Below are 17715 nucleotides of genomic sequence, written 5' to 3' on the forward strand. Positions count from 1 at the left end.
TGACCCCATGTTCATCATTAAAAACGTGGATTGTTGATTGCAAAACACATCATACTTCACTACTGCGTGTGCAGTAGCCTTTCCGCAACTAATTTTGCACAGTAAGCAAGAGCTATTGCTTATAAGGGAAATCCTACTCGGTTCCCGTCATTAACCTTTCAGACTGTCTTACGGTTTCGGTTTAACAGTGTCGGTGATTCGTTCCAACAATTCAACATTCACACCTTTACGAACAGACCTTCCTCAATACATGTTATTTTGACATAACATGGCCCTGCAAAGCTACAAAGCCCTACAAAGTAAAAGACACTTTAAGAATAAAATCGTTTCATGAGTTTACAGTATTCTTATCTTACCATTTAATGCTTTCGTTAAATCGGATGCGTCTTCTGTAGACTACGGAGTGGTGCGAACGCTGAACTGGTATTACGTGCGGCTCTTTACAGTTCTTTACCTTGGGCAAGGCACTAACGACGCTTGCGTCTGTTCAGTGAACCCGGTGGAAAATCCCAAATTTGGGAAAATCTATATAACAAAATCAAACAAAAATAAACTGTAACATTTGGAACTTGCACAAAGGCTATCTGGAGCGATCGTGCAAGGACTTCTCAGTCCGAGGATAAGGGTTATCACACCATACCGAGAGGAAGAGGTGATAGACACCGTTTCTTCTGTCATAAAAATGACGTCGAGCTTAAACATAGCATTTTATTATTTAAGCGTTAGCTTTGTTTTGTAAGCTTATTTTTGTGCATGGCTTTCAGCTTAATCGAAAAAGACGTCAGACTTATTGTAGTGGTTTTGTTACCGTGTGTTGACAACTTTTGAACACCGATCGCGATTGTACAAGATGTGTTAAATAAACAATAATTAATCTGTCTCAGAGATAACAATGTAAAAGAAATGAACTTCTTTATTTATTCCCCATTAGGTAAACAGCAAGGTGCATTGTTACACCACTCCCTGTGTGCAATTACTATTTGCTGTATTCAACAGAAAACTATTATATGCTATATTGTGGCTTATAAATTGAGTTATGGTCGAGAACGAGACTGATAGTATTTAATTTGACTTGACTGGTGTATACAAAACGTAATCTTTGTAGACGTTTTAACACTGTTACTGATTTCACGACCAATGCAGGGAAGTAAAATCATTGAATGTAACTGGCTTCACACCCAATGTAGGAAAATAAAACTGGGAAACGAACTGGCTTGAAAAGCATTGCAGAGAAATAAAACTAGTATTGCAACTGGCAATATGAATGTCAGAGTTTATTATGTTCTACCAGATAAACTTAAACGCAAATTTAATCCAAAGACATTACAACGATATGACGCCACACGGATCTATATCGGTATCACGGAACACGAGCCGCATATTGCGAGACCAGCTCTCGAACCATTTGTCTACCGAGCCCACTAAATATCTGATGATCCGTTTCAAAAGGGATAAAGACTTAAATTGGCTGCAAGGGAAGATCCTTGGCTATTACTATTGTTACGGACTTTGTTCCTCACATGTTGTGTTGTTACTTATCATCGTGTTTTTGTTTGAAGCGTTTTTACCAATCAGCACCTTTTACGCTTTTGTTAACTATTTTAATCACGTGATTTGGCACCTTTGTTATATATAAAGATTGTGCGCTTTTTAAGAGAGGAGAGTGTGAGTCGGCGTATGGCCGAGACCAATAAAATGTGGCTTGTCGAAGATCATCGGTTTGTTTCATTAGTGTGATAAAACTGATAACGCTACACAGTCTCACAGTGGAAGGTTAGTAGGTTACTCACAGTTACGTGCAGTTAAAGGTGTCGCTGTTCACCGTAAATGTGAAGTTAAGCCTGGCTACACGAACGAGAAAATAATTAATCGTTCCACTATAGAAAAATAATTAGAGTATCAAGATCAACCTCAAAGAAAGATCTTTACCACCCTTGCTACTTGATGAACAGACTGAGAATGGCCAGGATAGGGTAAATTGAAAATGAAAAGAGTATGTCAACCAAAAACCAACCGGGTTCCACTTGGTCAAACTGCTTTCCGCTTTCTTTCAGGACAACCTGCCAATAAGGAGTCGTGTATTGAATATATGCCCTCTGATGGGCAGCCAAAACAACCGCTCTATATCAACAAGGCACCCAGCAACGGAATTGTGCCTTCCAAAAAGCTGCCAACTCTCTGATGCCTCACTTGTTTTTCCTATCTCCCAGACTACAGTTAGAAGTATAGCGGACTGTAATAAACCCTATTTAAGGTACAATACAGGACTGTTTATAACCGTGGATTCTCTCTGGCCGCCAAAACAACAATGAATTAAAACAATTTGAAACCAAAAAAATGCGCACTGGCCTCGTAATTGACGCAACGCGGCGTCCTTAAAAGCTATTTGTCCACAACGCATAAATAAAAAAACACAATGCAAATATAAATGTAACTAGCTTCACTGCCAGTGCATTAAAAAAATATTGGATTGGCTTCAGAACCATCTATCTCCAATTAAACACTATCTATCTAAAAACTATAATCATAACTAGCAAAATCAGTTTCCGCATGCCAGTGTTTTAACCTAACCGCCTATCTTTAAGGACGAGCGGCATGACCTACTACTGTATAGGGTTAAATATTCACTTTAAAGTTTTCAGTGATTCGTCCAGACCTTATAGTTTGACTTGTGCTCTGCACATAGGTTCGCCTATCTGCTTGTTTGTGAGAGACATACTAGCAAGCTGCAACTTTATGAGGAAAAGTTTCCCTTCAAAATTAAAGCCTTTAAATCTTTTATTATTAGAAACTTATAGTATGTACAAATAATAATTCTGTTTTCATCAAACATTATGTACGACATAAAATACAATTCGAAAAATGCTGTTCTTTGCCCATTAAGAATCAGTTTTTGCCAAAAATAAACGTTAAATGTTGTAAAAAAATGATATTCAAAGTTCTTGGAAGTTTCTTTGCTTATATATTTCGTAGAGTGAAATAGTTCTTCTACGGGCCATACATATCAAGTAGCTGAATGACCCTTTAAGATGACATTTTTCTCATTTGCAGCTTATTTGCAGCACATTTGCGGTAACGGGCTGTATGTTGAAATACTTTGCTTGAATTCAATATCTACTGTGCTGAGTCATGAACGTTTTCGAAAAGGTTGTCCAGGTAGTCAGTTCACTGAACCTCCTTCAACATATCTGCGAAAATCAGAAATCAAAACAGCATGACAGAGTCGTAACGATTCGAGTCACAGTTTTCAATGACTCGACTTGACTCGAGTCAGGTCTTTTTGTTTACTTTTCAGCATCAAAGAAAAACGAATCTCAATTCTTTTGTCGGAATACATTAAAGTGTTATTTAAAATGATTTTACTTGTCTACGAATGCGTACGTTGCAGACAAATGAAGCAAATTTTGTAATAATCCCAAACGTTTGTATGTTGACAGAAATGCTGTTTTTGTTTTCTGTTTGGCTTGGTTTCGAATATTAATCGACTCGACTTGACTCGAGTTTTATTAACCAAAAGACTCGACTTGACTTGAGATTGAAAGGTAAATGACTTGACTTACAACTCGAGTTTGACTTGGTTACGACTCTGCAACATAATGTTTGAAACGTGCGGCCTGACAAGAGAATGATAGTTTGAAAAAAGCTTAGCAAATGCTGAAAGGAAATAAAGTCCGTTTGCGGCAGTAAGTTTGGTCTTTCTGTAGACAATGTCGGGCAAATAATTGTTAGATCGCAGTTGAGACAACTGTGTTTTGTGAAATGGCAGAGCGACTGCCACTTGACATGCGGGTGCTTGCAGAGTAACCTTTGTTACTTTCGCCCTTTTGGCAGGTCAGCCCTAGTTTTGAAGTTAAATTATCGACAAAATTTGAGTAGAGGATCGGGTTTAGAGCGCTGTTGATCGGGAGCAGTAGAATTGCCGAGACCGCATAAGCAACATTTGGCACCGGAACGCCGCTGAAGTTGATGAAAGCCATGATTGAGATTGGAACCCAGCAGCAAAAATCCGTGGCAATCAAACGTATTATTTTTCTCTGCATTGCTGAAAATATCATATTTTGTTATATTTCGCCGACAACAACACTTCACTAGTTATTGTTTTTTCAAAACACATTACAGTGATGAATCCCAGTACGATAAAATAAGTCTAAATCAAATAAAGAAGACAAATAACTGGTTAAAAGCTTAAAACAAGTCCACAGTTTACTGGTTGAGTTTTAATATGAATACACAAAATGTCATCATAGTACCCCACCTCTCATGCGATTTTCCGCCAAGGTTTTAGTAACATTACTGTCCTTGCGTTTGAGTGCACTCTTCCTCGAAACGAAGTTGATGAAAGTATAACCGCACAAGACAAATACGAAAGCAAGAAAATTATAAGTTGTGATGGCAAGGGAGTATGGCCATGCCTTGTCTGCTCTTGATACAAAAAGCCTCGGTATACAAACGCTATCCGCGCTGTAGTACCTAAAAATTATGCCATGATATAGAAATGGAACAAATACAGTAAACTTATAAAACTACCAACGGAATAAACTGTTTAAAAAAATGTTTTGTTAACGGGTAGATAAAATTAATTGCTCCAGCGAAATACTACCACCGTCATTTAAACCAAATTACCCAAGAATCTGGGAAACGTCAAAAAATTCAACGTTATTGTTTTCATCATGTGCTAAAGTCTTCTTTAACTCCTCCCAAGAGGTGGACTTTTTCATCTCAAGGACTGTATCAGAAGTAACATTGCTATACTCAGGATCAAAGATCACGAGCTTTTCCATCCAAAGTTTTGCCGAGTCCAAATCTACCACCACGTTTTCAAAGAAAGGATTGTTTTCTATTAACGCTTCCTCAGCAAACATGTGCTGTAGATGAGCAGTCAAAGGGACAAGCGCTAAAGCTAATGAAACCACCCATACCAGACACAGGGAGATGAGAACCTGGCATGGAGTTGGTTTGCTGGAAGCATTAAACGGCTGAAAAAAATATTTTGAAATATCAATTTGTTGCAAAGGTTTAAACAGACTTTTTGTGGCAAAACATGTTACCGGTATGTTATGTGGTCTCGCCAAATAAGACAAACACAAACACAACAATTGCTGACCAATTATACAAATTTTTACGTTTAATATGGCATAGAGACGGAAAGCGGTGAGAAGGACCATTGTAGAGACAGATGTTTCACTTGAGAGCACGACAAGTATTCCCATCGTGGTGCAGACGCTGCTGGATCTCCAAATTAACTCGTTAGCACAAAACCGTTGGTCGTAAACGGCCCCTGCTATGCCAAGCATTATGAGGTAGATGCCCATCAGGAAATCTGCGACAGCCAGGTTTAAGACCAGCATGTGGTTAACGCTCAGAGATGTTAATCCTTTTTTCTTGTTGGTTTTAACCAACTGTTTGCTTTCGCCGAAAACGACAACCTAAAAATTTAAAACACAATTAACCAATCCCAAGGTTGCAATGGAAACGCCAATACACAAGAGTTTTGTCTTTCTAAAATTTAAAAAAAATTACATATGACATAACAAACCGCGTTCCCAAAAATTGCTAGAAGTCCCATTATCCACACTAAAGCACGTAAAACTGGGTTCGCAATGAGCTGATATCTTGAGGAAAAAATGTCCTCTCTCCTGTCAGGCGACGTGATAGGACATTCGTCCGTTAGATCTTCACAATCCTTACGCCCGTCAAATTGCTATTTTAATAAATGCAAACAACTAATTGCTCTGAAAATGAACTGAAACTACATTCTCTGTTGTAAAATTCTGAGGCTTTCAGGAGCAAATAGTTCATATAATTTCCACTTTCAATCCAATAAGTTTCAACTCACAATCAGACAACAACGGATAGGCTGTACAACAACGTATAGGCTGTACAACAACGTTCAGGTTATATATAAAAAATCATATTTATAACAACGCACATTGCTAAATAGATTTGAAGTAATAGACCTATACGCTGTAGATTATACTATACTTGTCTTTTCGTGACAAACAAAGGTTTTCCGCTTTCGCAGTAAAATCGATCGTCGGTACAATTCAATTCATCTTTGTTGTCATCGCAGTTGATGTTGAAATCGCATTCAAGCTCTGCTTCGATCGAAACCTACATAGTATTATTTATACCAATAAAATAAAGCAGAAAATAAGCTATAGATCTCTTTGGGTGAATTATTATTAATGTAAAGTATAAATATAAACGACATAATAATGTAAGTTTTATACAATAATACATTAATATTGTAACGTTGTCTCATTGTTGATAACACTTGAAAAAGTGTCCCTGATTTTACAGATGACTTTTATCTTTAGTCATAAGCCCACCGCTGTTCCTCCAAGAGCAGAACAGAAGAATCGGTGAGGACAAGTGATGTTGTTTTCATCCGCTCCGTCGTCGCAATCCTCGAATCCATCACAAACTTCCGACTGCTCGATACTGATTCGATTACCAGCGAGGCAATAGAAACGATCCGGGCAATCAACCTCATCCTCCTGAGTGCCGGTGCATTCCACAACTCCATCACATTCACGTTCACTGTCCAGTTCTAAGACAAGGGCCTACACAAGACGAAAATATATGATTCCTGTGACTTCAATTTATAAACACCAACATAACTGTACTATCCTGTATCTGTCAGAAAACTATATTGTTACTATTTGGCTACTAGCAAAAGCTCAATATCTAAGTAGCCTACATTGATAATAATCTTGTGTTATTTACGTAATTATGCTTCTCCATCTTTAAATTCTTAAGTTTCACAAAAATTATTATTAAATGGTCATATTACCAGGTTCCAATTTCCATCAAAAACAACATTGCATACAAATGAATATTGAGGTTCCCCAAGACCTAGTGCACCGGTAGCGGGGTCGACGCATGGGAACGCCGTGGAGTTGGAGCAGCGGGCTTCGCATTCGTCGGCAGGGTGCCCCGGCTCTTTGCCCCATCTGACAGTGCCCCAACCAAAGCCGGGGGGAGGGCAATCCCCAACTCCATCACACAAAACCGCAGACTTGACTACGCAGCGCGTTTCGCATCTGCAATGAAGAAGGTTTCATGAAACAGTAACTTAAGTGTCACCGTTTTAAAATATTGCAACCGACCTGCATTCGCCTCCGCGATCTGCGGGTAATCCATCACTGCATTGAAGGGTACCTCGGCAGTATTGAAATCTTTAAGACAGATTTCAAACGTTTGCAAGAGAAAAATATTTATGATTTACCTTAAGACCTTACTAATAAGTTTATTTAGACATATTTTATAACTGGCAAAAACGTTTGGTCGAAATTTTCACGCATTAGGTCATACTTTTCGTCTCTGTTATCCTGACAGTCAGCAACTGTGTCGCACACTGACGTTCGATTAATGCAAGTTCCGTTCCCACAAGAAACCTGACCAACGCTGCACTTTGAAGATTCTGATCTGTTAAATACAAATACAATAAATGATTTATTTGCAAGCGCAACTTCTTCAAAAACCTGTGTACAGTTATTTCAAACTTTTATCTGGAATTTTATCCATCAAGGATTTTACGTACAGCAAGTACAAGACAACGTAAGCTTGCTTTTTCTTATTTGTTTTATATTTATAAGCCTATTTGCACATTGGTTAATTTTAATATTATAGAATTTTAAAATAAAGCTTCGTGTGATATTCACTTTAAAACACTTCAAGTTTTTGTTCACTTTTGTTTGATATCCATCATTCCCGTAATACGTAGGTGAAACTTACAGCAAAAGATTCCCATCAGGCAAATTTAGAATGATGTCGTCACAGATCCTTGGTCGTTCGCCTTCACAAAGACATTCATCGGAAAGATCAGAGCAATCGATGACGCCATCGCACACCCCGTGACGTGGGATGATCATTGATCGGTCCAAACATTCAAAGCAAAGTGAATGATCAAAAGCAACATCATGCTCAAATCGGATGTCTCTGAAACCGAATGAGTTGTTAACATTAGTTTCAACATGTACATTCCGGTATTAATCACCGGTACCGGTGGATCTATACACAAAGAATTTTAGCGAGCCTATTCTAGTTTTGCTTAACTTAGCTATAGGAACGTTTGTATGGATCGAGCCTAAAGTTTAAGTTGGTTGTTGAGACCCGATACAGTTGGCATGAAAATCCTTCAATCTTTTTTACGTTCCATTGTACCGAGTTTTCAGAACCTACACCATATGCATTGAGCAATGGTTATGGTGATGTCATTACTTTCAGTATAAAGTCAATTGAAATATTTATTGCGTAATGTTAAAAACGTCCCTCTACACACCCTACAAACCAATATATTGGCGAAACATTAACGACACTTTGTACATTGTTTTCAAACCCGAATTGCTACAAAGAGTAAACTTATAAACCATTATGTCTTACCTTCCGTCTATGTTAGACCGACGTGTAGTTAAGTAACAGAGATCGGTCCCTTCGTCGCACTCTTGCACGCCGTCCCACAACAACTGCTGAGGCAAGCGGCATAATTTCCCTTGCCTTATGCATTTAAAGCCAGCTCCTGATGTCCATTCGTCGTCTTCGGGGCAACCTTTGCAAGAGTTTCCATCACACAAGGTAGCTCGTTCCACGCAGTCATGATTCTGGCATCTGTAGTGGGTGGGACAGTTGGCATCGCAAAGCGCTCCGGTATGGCAAGCGATGGTCTGGTTACAAACGTAACTTCGGTTGATTGCGCATGTTCTATTCCGGTAGGGAAACCCGCAGCTAAACAACATGAAATAGAACTATTAAAACAAAAATCCGACAAAGGCAACGCAGTCAAGCTAGACGTATCAGAGATAACAAATCTAACACTTCAACTTGATCAAGGTTTAACCCTTTTGCATACGTATATCCTGCTTATTTGGGACTCTTGTATGTACGGGTTAGCCTGCTTCCACGAAATATGTGTGACGAGTGGCGACAGATATATCTATAGTTGACGTAATTGCTATAGGATACATTTATTAAGAATGAGCATAACTTAATTATTCAAGAGTTCAATTATGTCTTTTAATAATTATATTCTTTCAACCTGTATTAGTTAAACTAATATACAGTGGGACCTCGTTAATCCGGACCCCGAACAACCGGAATCCCCGCTATCCGACACAAAACTGCCGGGAACGGATTTCTTCCTATGCATTTTACCCCTTTAATCCGGAAACCCCGCTGTCCGACTCCGACACAAAAGTTTTGGAACAAATGTGCTAAATCAATAGCAATAAAATCCGATAAACCGGATTATTAACAGTTAAGCGAAAATGATTCACGATTGTCCTAATACACTATGTACACTGGGTAGTTAGTTGACGAAACAATAGCCGATTATCTACGCATAATAACGTTGCGGTCTTTATTGATTCAAAAGTACAGTATTGCGCTTTGTAAAAAATTTTAGCCGCACAGCTTTTTAGTCATACTATGAAATACTGTACAGTATTTTAGAAATGAAAAAATAAATTGTTCATCAACAGTAACAAACAACACTTCCGCGGTCGCAAAAAAATACGTACAGTACATCGGTTGAGTGCGGCAATCTATTGAAGACATACTGCTGCAACTCAATCGTGCTATCAGCTTAATATATCGCATTGCGCAAAGATTGGAAACAGGTCAAAGAAAGTTCAAGACTGCTGGTCCCGCCGGAATGCTTCGCCATGCAAGAGCGGTTGTCAAACCGATTTGCGGCCGAATGTTCGTCACTTGGAGAGCATTCGTCTTTAATACAGTGGTTCTGGGGTTCGACACTGGGTCGGATCATACAAAAAATATAATTTTATTTTAGTTGCTGTCCAGCCAGAAAGTCGGTACTTAGAATTGGAGTAAGGTGCACACTGCGTTTTGAACACGGTGCTGCATTTGCAAGATTGATTGATTTTTTACTTTCCGATAATCCGGAAACCCCGCTAAACCGACATTTTTTGACGAAACGAAGTGGTCCGGATTAACGAGGTCTCACTGTATTATGTAAAACATCGCTACAGTTTTCTGGCAAAACCGTTTCGTATCTCAATTCTTATCGTTTTCTTTAATTACTCATCAGTTAACTTTCAGTTTAAATTTATGATAGCTTTTATAAAAATTTTTATAAAGTTTTTATAAAGCGTACTGAAACAGTAAACTTGCTTCAGAACACAGTTTGTTTCTCGTCGGATAAAATGTCTTTATAACATTTATTGCGTGTTTTTCAAATATATTAGTTAGACCACGTTTTACAGCGCACTTAATAGATAACACTGGTCTACAAAAACAAAAAAAATTTTTGTTGCATGAACTTTGATGATTGATTTAGGCTAAGTTTTGGTTGCTGAATCCAATTCTGAGCTCAGAATTGCTCTATCACGTCAGGTTTTTTCGCTGCGCATTTTCCCCAATTTCATAAATTAATCAAATTTTGACTTTCGTTAGTGACGGTACGGTGAGCGTATAACAGCAACAGATCAAATATTGTTATTGAAATCACCTATGATGAAACCTTGGCTGGAAGTTTTGTTGTAGCACAGAATGACAGAGTTTTCAGTAAACTTTAATCTAGGGGTTCTCAATCTTTTTTCAATCACGGACCTCTTTTCGAATTTCGAAAATATATGTGGACGCATTCATTTTTTCTTTCGTATCTCATGACTTAGTTACCATCTTTATACATCGCGCTTGGTTTATACATCACGTTTGGTAGCTCATTACTGAGTTACCGTCTTTATCTGTATACATCTGCCCTGGAGACTTAAAAGGCCAATGCTTTTTGTGACAGCACCCTGCTCTTTAGTAAAACGTAAACATTGTCAACAATAAACATAACATTGTTCGTATAATGTAAAAGAAAATTGACAGCTCAAAACGAAGCCTGAAGTGCGTGTTCCTTCACAATGGAAATAAATATGCATCGATTCCAGTAGGACATTCTGTGACACTCAAAGAAACGTATGAAAACATTAAGGATGTGCTGGAAACACTGAAGTACAGTGATCATGGCTGGGGATTATGTGTAGACATAAAAATAATGAACCTTCTGTTAGGACAGCAAGGTGGTTACACCAAATACCCTTGTTTTCTCTGCTACTGGGATAGCAGAGCCATAGATGAGCATTGGATAAAAGATAAGTAGCCAGAAAGGAGCAGTTTAACACCTGGAGAGAAAAATATCATTCATAACCCGTTAGTAGATACCAAGAAGATCATCCTGCTGCTACTTCCCATCAAACTTGGGGCAATGAAATGGTATGCTAAGGATCTTGATCACAATGGAGATTGCTTTAAGTACATCTGCTAAGCCTTCCCAAGTCTCAGTGAAGAAAAGAAAGAAAAAGGCTGGAGTTTTTAGTGGCCCACAAATAAGGAAGCTGCTCAGAGATCCAAACTTTGCAGCTCATTAATGAACACAGTTGAAGCAAGGGCTTGGAATGCTTTTTCTTTAGTTGTTAGTAACTCCTTTGGCAACAGAAAGGCAGAGAACTATCGAGACCTCTTAAAATAAATGTTATCCAGCATGCAAGAGATGAAATGCATTATGAGCATAAAGCTACATTTTCTGAAAAATCATTTAGATTACTTTTCTGAAAACCTTGGGGACTTAAGTGAAGAATAAGGTGAGCGCTTTCACTAAGACATTAGAATTATATGAAAGAGCGCTACCAAGGCCGATGGGACTGCCACATGATGGCAGATTACTGCTGGAACTTGAAGAGAGAAAATTACACCACTACCCATAAACGAAAGCCATTAAAACGAAAATTTTCGAGCTCTTAAAGATTGTGGAATTTCTGTATCATTACATTGATTGTTCAACGGTTAGTTTCTAGTGATGTTTTTTAAATGATTTCGAGGCTTTGTGTTCGTGTTTTGCATGATTAAGCGTTCCAGCAGTTTTGATTAAAACAACCTCTACATTTCTAGGCGGTTTCTGATTTGCGGTATTATTTATAATGAACATATATATTATCTCAAAAACGTGATGTGATAGAAAAAAAATAATGCCAGATTCGGATTCAGCGCCCCAAAATTAGGTAAAAAAGACCCCAACACAGTCTGCCGCAAAAATCGTGTTGACCAGTGTAATTATTGTAGTTTCTGCGCAATTACGTCAAACAATGTGCATTTTGATAAACCTAAGGACAACACTTGGTGTACGTGTTTCATGGTACTCACAGGTCAACATTTTTTTTCATTTTCTCTTGCAAGAGTTTCAGTGATTCCGTGCAATTTTTGGATGCTGATTTCAAATCTGCTATCAGTTTTTTCTGTATGCTTTAGTTTTCAATCGGCAATTGACAATTTCACATTTTTAAGTTTGTGGTACTTAGGCCTATTTACACAAATATCTCCTTCATCGGCACGCATCACTTGTTAACTATTCTGCCCATTTTCCTGTTGTATACGTGTTTCTGAACCATTGTTAACATTAGCTTGTCACAGATAACTGATTTACATGATTTGATGAACCCAAGGACCATTCAACTGACTCCTATTTTTGTTTGGTCAACAAAAAAGGTGTTGGCCAGAAAAGAAGACAAAACATTTCTTATCCCAATATTCCATCAACTATCCGACCTGTTCCATACTCTGGTTGATTCCCACCTCCAGTCTTTCATGGATTTGTATCTTCTGAAGATGAAGACATTGAATCTGAGAGGGAAGATGTCATGGAATGCGAGTATAAGAAAATAGATACAGAATCTGAAGACTCTTTCTTCTCAGAATCTGAAATTAACTCCTGAGCAATTTAATCAGTCAGAGCTGAATGACTTGGTGCGTGATTTAAATCTGTCCAAGCTAGCAACTGAGCTCTTAACCTACAGGCTCGATGAAAAATGTGTACTGGGTAGCTCCGCAAAGGTTTCCTTTTTGCGAAAAAGAGATGAAACCTTCCTATCCTATTATTCAAAGGAAAAGCAGCTGATTTATTGCAATGAAATACCAGGCCTTCTTGGGCAATTAGGCATCACATCATATGATCCAGGAGAATTGCGATTGTTTTTGAATAGTTCCAAGCGTAGTCCCAAGTTCGTTCTCTTGCACAATGGAAATATTTATGGAGCTGTTCCCATTGGTCACTCCACTGCCTTGAAGGAAAAGCATGATGGTATCAAAATAATCATTGACTTGCTCTAGTATCATGAGCATAAGTGGATCATTTGCGTTGACCTGAAAATGGTTAGTTTACTGCTTGGCCAGCAAAGAGGATTCACGAAATTCCCGTCTTATCTCTGTATGTGGGACAGTAGAGCATGTGAAAAACACACAAACAACCTAATTGTAAGCAGAGATAAAATTGTTTTTCCTCCCCTTCACATCAAGTTAAGCTTGATGAAACAGTTTTTCAAAGCCTTACGTTTGGACAGTGAATGCTTTCATCATCTTGTTTATATTTTCCCAGCTTTGTCGTATGAAAAAATTAAAGCAGGGGTGTTTGACGAGCCACAATTTTGTACACTCATGCGTAATCAAGAATTTCTCAAGAAGATGAATAATTTTCGGTTATTGACATTTCAATGACGTCATACTTTTTTAGTTATACAATGATTTATAAGGCATACGATTAAGATTTTTTAAACTGCACGAATTTATAATCAGATAACCCCAATAATTGCTATAAACAGTTTAATGTCTGCTGGCAGCCTCCAAGAAAAGCTATGAGTTGATAGGGTTAACTTATGAATATTTTATATATAAGTAAGTACCGGCTTTGATTTGTTTCACGTCGTTCAGCGCTATTTAGTTATGATTATAGTGTCGTAGTTGGGTTATATATGACGTATGAAATCGTTTCTTAGTACACTACAGGTCAATTCTTCGTTCTGACTAACAATTGCCTGGTTTCTGATCAAACGAACACCGAGATGTAACTCAGATGACTTACGCAGGAAAGCGTATTGTTGGCCGCATTAAAACGGTTTCAAAAGTTTACAAAAGTAAAAGAAAAGTTGAGTTTTAACCATCCACTTCCTACGTGTCAAAAGAATTTTATTATTTGCTTGTAAACTTCTGGCCGAATGCTTTGACTCTAAAACTTTATCAGATCCACTTCTGTTTACAAAAAGTGTTAACAATCTTTTGCCGATCACCGACCTACAATGCAATTAATCAAAAAGAAATTGCAAATATTGTCGCAAAGCATTTAAGCAAACATCGGAGTTTTGTTGTTGTCGTCGTAAAGCACAATTTTCACTATTCAGTTATAACTATGTGTGGGCTTACCCTACATTGAACTGGGTCGCGAATCCCGATAAGTAAACAAAAACACTTTTACAAACTTATGGTGATGGACTGATGGTGGTCTATATAAAGAACACCAAAGTTTACACACTACGATAAAAGGGAACGTATACATCGAGTCAAAAGCAGTTTATGACTGTGGCAAGCGGCAAACTTTGCAGGATGACAACGTTAAGAAAGAACAACAGAGTTCGTCAACGTTCTCTGCGTGGTCCCAAGAGCAGCCAACAAGCTATATTACGGAGAGCAACTGCAGCCTACAACATCCAATTTACGAGCCAAACAGCCGGCATCAACCTATTTAAGCAATTACCAGCAGACTTATTTAGAGATGATCTTACGTCTTTGGCTTCGACACCTTTCGGTTCCCAGTCTACGACGTCTGTAACGCGGCAGGTTGATTAGCACTGCAACCAAAAATTGCAACTTTGAAAGCAGCATACTTTGCTTCGAACAATACTTTGTTAATAAGCTTTTGTGTAATGTACGACGTAGGTACTTGTATATCTTGTTTGACAAATTTGTTTGTATATAATGTGATTGTGATGTATGTTTAAAATTAGATCCACAGAGATATTTCTCAAGAGTGTTGGCCTATATCCTACGTTTGTCTTTGTCAGCTCGCTTGTTGAGTAAAATTTAGCAAAAATAATGGCCACTGTGAAATCTCTGTGTGGATCCAACCTTGTATAGTCAACGCAAAATGCGTATATCTTCGGCCACCACAAAGTTTCACAAACATGCAACGCGCATTTAGGCTAATGTGCATGTAGTATATTGTTTTGTAATTACAAATAATTGAATAAAAAATGTGTAAAAATGCAGTTGAAAAGTGGAGTTATTAGTAGCAGGCTACTAAGAAAGTAGTAAAGGCCACCATTATAGGAGATACATTATGCTTTCTTTTTCGTTTCATTCTTTGACACAAGTAACTTTTTTATGGAGTAATTAAACTTTAGTACAGATTTAAACAAGTTTGAATTTTTTCAAACCGGATAATAAAAAAAGGAAATAGTCATAAAACATAGCAAGCTGACTTATCGAAACCAAATATAAGTACACTGCATTTTTATCCAGCAGTTTGTCAGACAGAAAAAGTCCAGGAAAAAAAGTTTCAATGCAGAAAAAAAAGGTTAATCCATATAAATATTCTAAAAAAGAAACCATTAAATCAAAAAAGTCATACAAGAAAATACAGAGCACTGTAAAATATCAATACGAGATTAATTAAACTGAAAAGTTTCAAACGCAAAAAAGTAAAAGCGAAAAATATGTATCACATAAAAATAACTTACTGGTTGCGCTGTAGAGTTCCAACAAAGAATTTAACAATAATGGATTTTTCAAACAAGAAAATAGAAAAATGTTTACAATTAAACAGAAAATTAACAAACTAAAAAGTCCAAACAATAAGTGAAAAAATTTTTCATTAGTTAAAATTTTCAAGATGAGAGAATATTTGCTTAATTTTTACTACATCGCATAAAGTGTATTTTTCTACTTTTTATATTTAGACTATATTTACACTGTTGTTAGCTTAAACAATGTTTTTTTTTAATTTTAGAAAAGTTTATGAACTTTGTTGTCGTTTGCTTACTGTGTTAGATGCCACAAGTGAAAATGCGAAGACAGCAACGGAAGCTGCTAACATGAAAAAAAATTGTAAAATGTTTACTCATAGGTTCAGAAGTTCGGGATGGCGGACAAAAAGCTTTGCAACTTAGAGCCATTCAGCTCCGCTTGTACAAATTAATTTGTCCGGAATCATGATTTTTTTCATGTAATATGTAACTTTTAGATTGATGCATATTCGATTCCCTTTCTATGTTGATTCTTTTGAACAAAGAGACCCTGATGAGATATCAAAAGTGTCAATCTCCTGCTAACTAAGGTTAAGTCAGCCCACTTATGAATGACAGAGTTTCCAGACATTTAGCTCACCAACGTCAATCGAAGCATGAGCAAATCAATCCATAAATTTATAAAATATTTATAAAGTTAAATATAAACATTCATGAACGTTTACCATCATTGGGCCGTTTTCCAACACTTAATGGTTTACCACTGCTGGCCTAGAATAAAATCGATGAGCAAAACTTATGCTGAACGGGCTACCGGTGTTTGCCATCGGCGATGTGCCAACACTGGACCGATACCACATTGTTTGTATAGGGTATGAGATATAAAGTTGGGTTAGATAAAGTCTGCTTTTTCCACAACAGATAGCCAGCTTGCTTACAGTAGGCTATACGTAAATATCTTTATTAAAAATATAATTTTTACCTAGTTTCTTCCAGTGCACACTCAGGGCAACCTGTGGTCGTTATGAGTTCGTCACTTCCGTCTGGACAGTCTTGCAGACCGTCGCAAAATCGTTCGAATGAAATTTCTGTCCCGTCCTTACACGCGTAACCTATGTTTATGAATTTTAATATGATTCAAAAACTGCGTAAGCATTTCACAACAATTCTCTATCTGTTACTTACTTTTCTGGGCATAAATTAACGTTGTTTCCACGAACAGCTCAAGACAGAGTAACAAAAGCAGTTTCACTTTCATATTAAACACAGCCATTTCGCTAAGCGGTTTTGAATAACAAACAAACTCACTATATGTTAAAAAACATTCACTAAAAAATTTGCTATAAGTCAGTAGGATAATAGACAATAACCAAAGCGACAAAACTAATGCTGAACTTTAAACAGTATAGTCAATGATTCCACAGCGCGTATATCCCTAAAACAGCAACAAAATTTCTAAGGTACCGTAATACAAAAATCTATAAAACTCTTGAATTATTACGCGTATTGTCACATTATAAAGGCAAATTTAAGTTGAATTATTGCAAAATATTCGCATTTCCCTTCTCATGAACGCATGTCGATTAATTAACTATATTCATCGACATGATACAAACGACTCGTTTTCTATACATACCCACTTCGTTTGTGGTATACCGCATTGGCAAATTTACTTACGCCTTCACGAACGCGTAAGTAAGATGTTTTTCCTGGCCAAAAGGTTCATAATCGCAATTTACGAACGCGTAGGTTTGATTTTTTTGCCTGGCCGAAAGGACCATAATAACGCGTTACTAGATTACATACGCGTTCATAAATTGCATGCACCCTGAATTATTGTGCTAAAAGTACACAAAACCGTCCAAGGCGACTTTATGTGTTTGTTTTTGTAACCTCTATTCGACCCGTACGGAAGCAAAGCCACAACATGCTGTTAAAACAGTCTTGAAACGTGACGTGAGATATTTCCTTTGCATTTACCCACGAATCGTACGTTATGCCAGAATTTTATTTTATAAAAAAGGAATACGAACCGGGCTTGATTTCCAGTTATCCAACTGTTGTAATACCTTTGAGCAAGGCACGAAAGACGCTTGCTTGTGTTCGACGTTCTTGAGGAACAATCCTAAACTCGGGCACTATAAAAAATTGAAAAAAAACTAATAAAAACTATCCATCGCAACTAGCACAAAGAAGA

General features: G+C 37.4%; 1 protein-coding gene across 6 annotated transcripts; it reads right to left on the reverse strand.

Annotated features, from left to right (window-relative positions):
- Positions 1–2766: 2766 nt before the first annotated feature.
- On the reverse strand, positions 2767–16837 carry LOC143459189 (uncharacterized). 6 transcript variants are annotated; one of them, XM_076956215.1, is made up of 14 exons: positions 16704–16837; positions 16501–16630; positions 8386–8727; positions 7738–7941; positions 7315–7428; positions 7110–7178; positions 6794–7043; positions 6330–6563; positions 5983–6111; positions 5537–5701; positions 5124–5426; positions 4624–4976; positions 4256–4470; positions 2767–4042 (listed from the first exon to the last, which is right to left on the reverse strand). In XM_076956215.1, the coding sequence occupies exons 1-14, from the start codon at positions 16789–16791 to the stop codon at positions 3726–3728; spliced, it is 2913 nt and encodes a 970-aa protein (XP_076812330.1). In that variant the 5' UTR covers positions 16792–16837; the 3' UTR covers positions 2767–3725. The 6 variants fall into 6 exon arrangements, with proteins under 6 accessions (XP_076812330.1, XP_076812333.1, XP_076812331.1 ...); XM_076956218.1 differs by lacking the exons at positions 16501–16630; positions 16704–16837 and adding exons at positions 12553–12702; positions 12920–13083; XM_076956216.1 differs by lacking the exon at positions 7110–7178.
- Between the last annotated feature and the right edge of the window lie 878 nt (positions 16838–17715).

Source organism: Clavelina lepadiformis, chromosome 5, assembly GCF_947623445.1.
Source record: "Clavelina lepadiformis chromosome 5, kaClaLepa1.1, whole genome shotgun sequence".
In the NCBI taxonomy this organism is placed as follows: Eukaryota; Metazoa; Chordata; class Ascidiacea; order Aplousobranchia; family Clavelinidae; genus Clavelina; species Clavelina lepadiformis.

Coding starts and splice junctions, on each gene's coding strand:
- LOC143459189 (XM_076956215.1), bottom strand. CDS start 16,791: ATGGCTGTGTTTAATATGAAAGTGAAACTGCTTTTGTTACTCTGTCTT. Junction 8,728..16,500: donor TGTGCACTGGAAGAAACTAG/GTAAAAATTATA, acceptor CATGTTGTTTAG/CTGCGGGTTTCCCTACCGGA. Junction 4,977..5,123: donor GTCTCTATGCCATATTAAAC/GTAAAAATTTGT, acceptor TATTTTTTTCAG/CCGTTTAATGCTTCCAGCAA.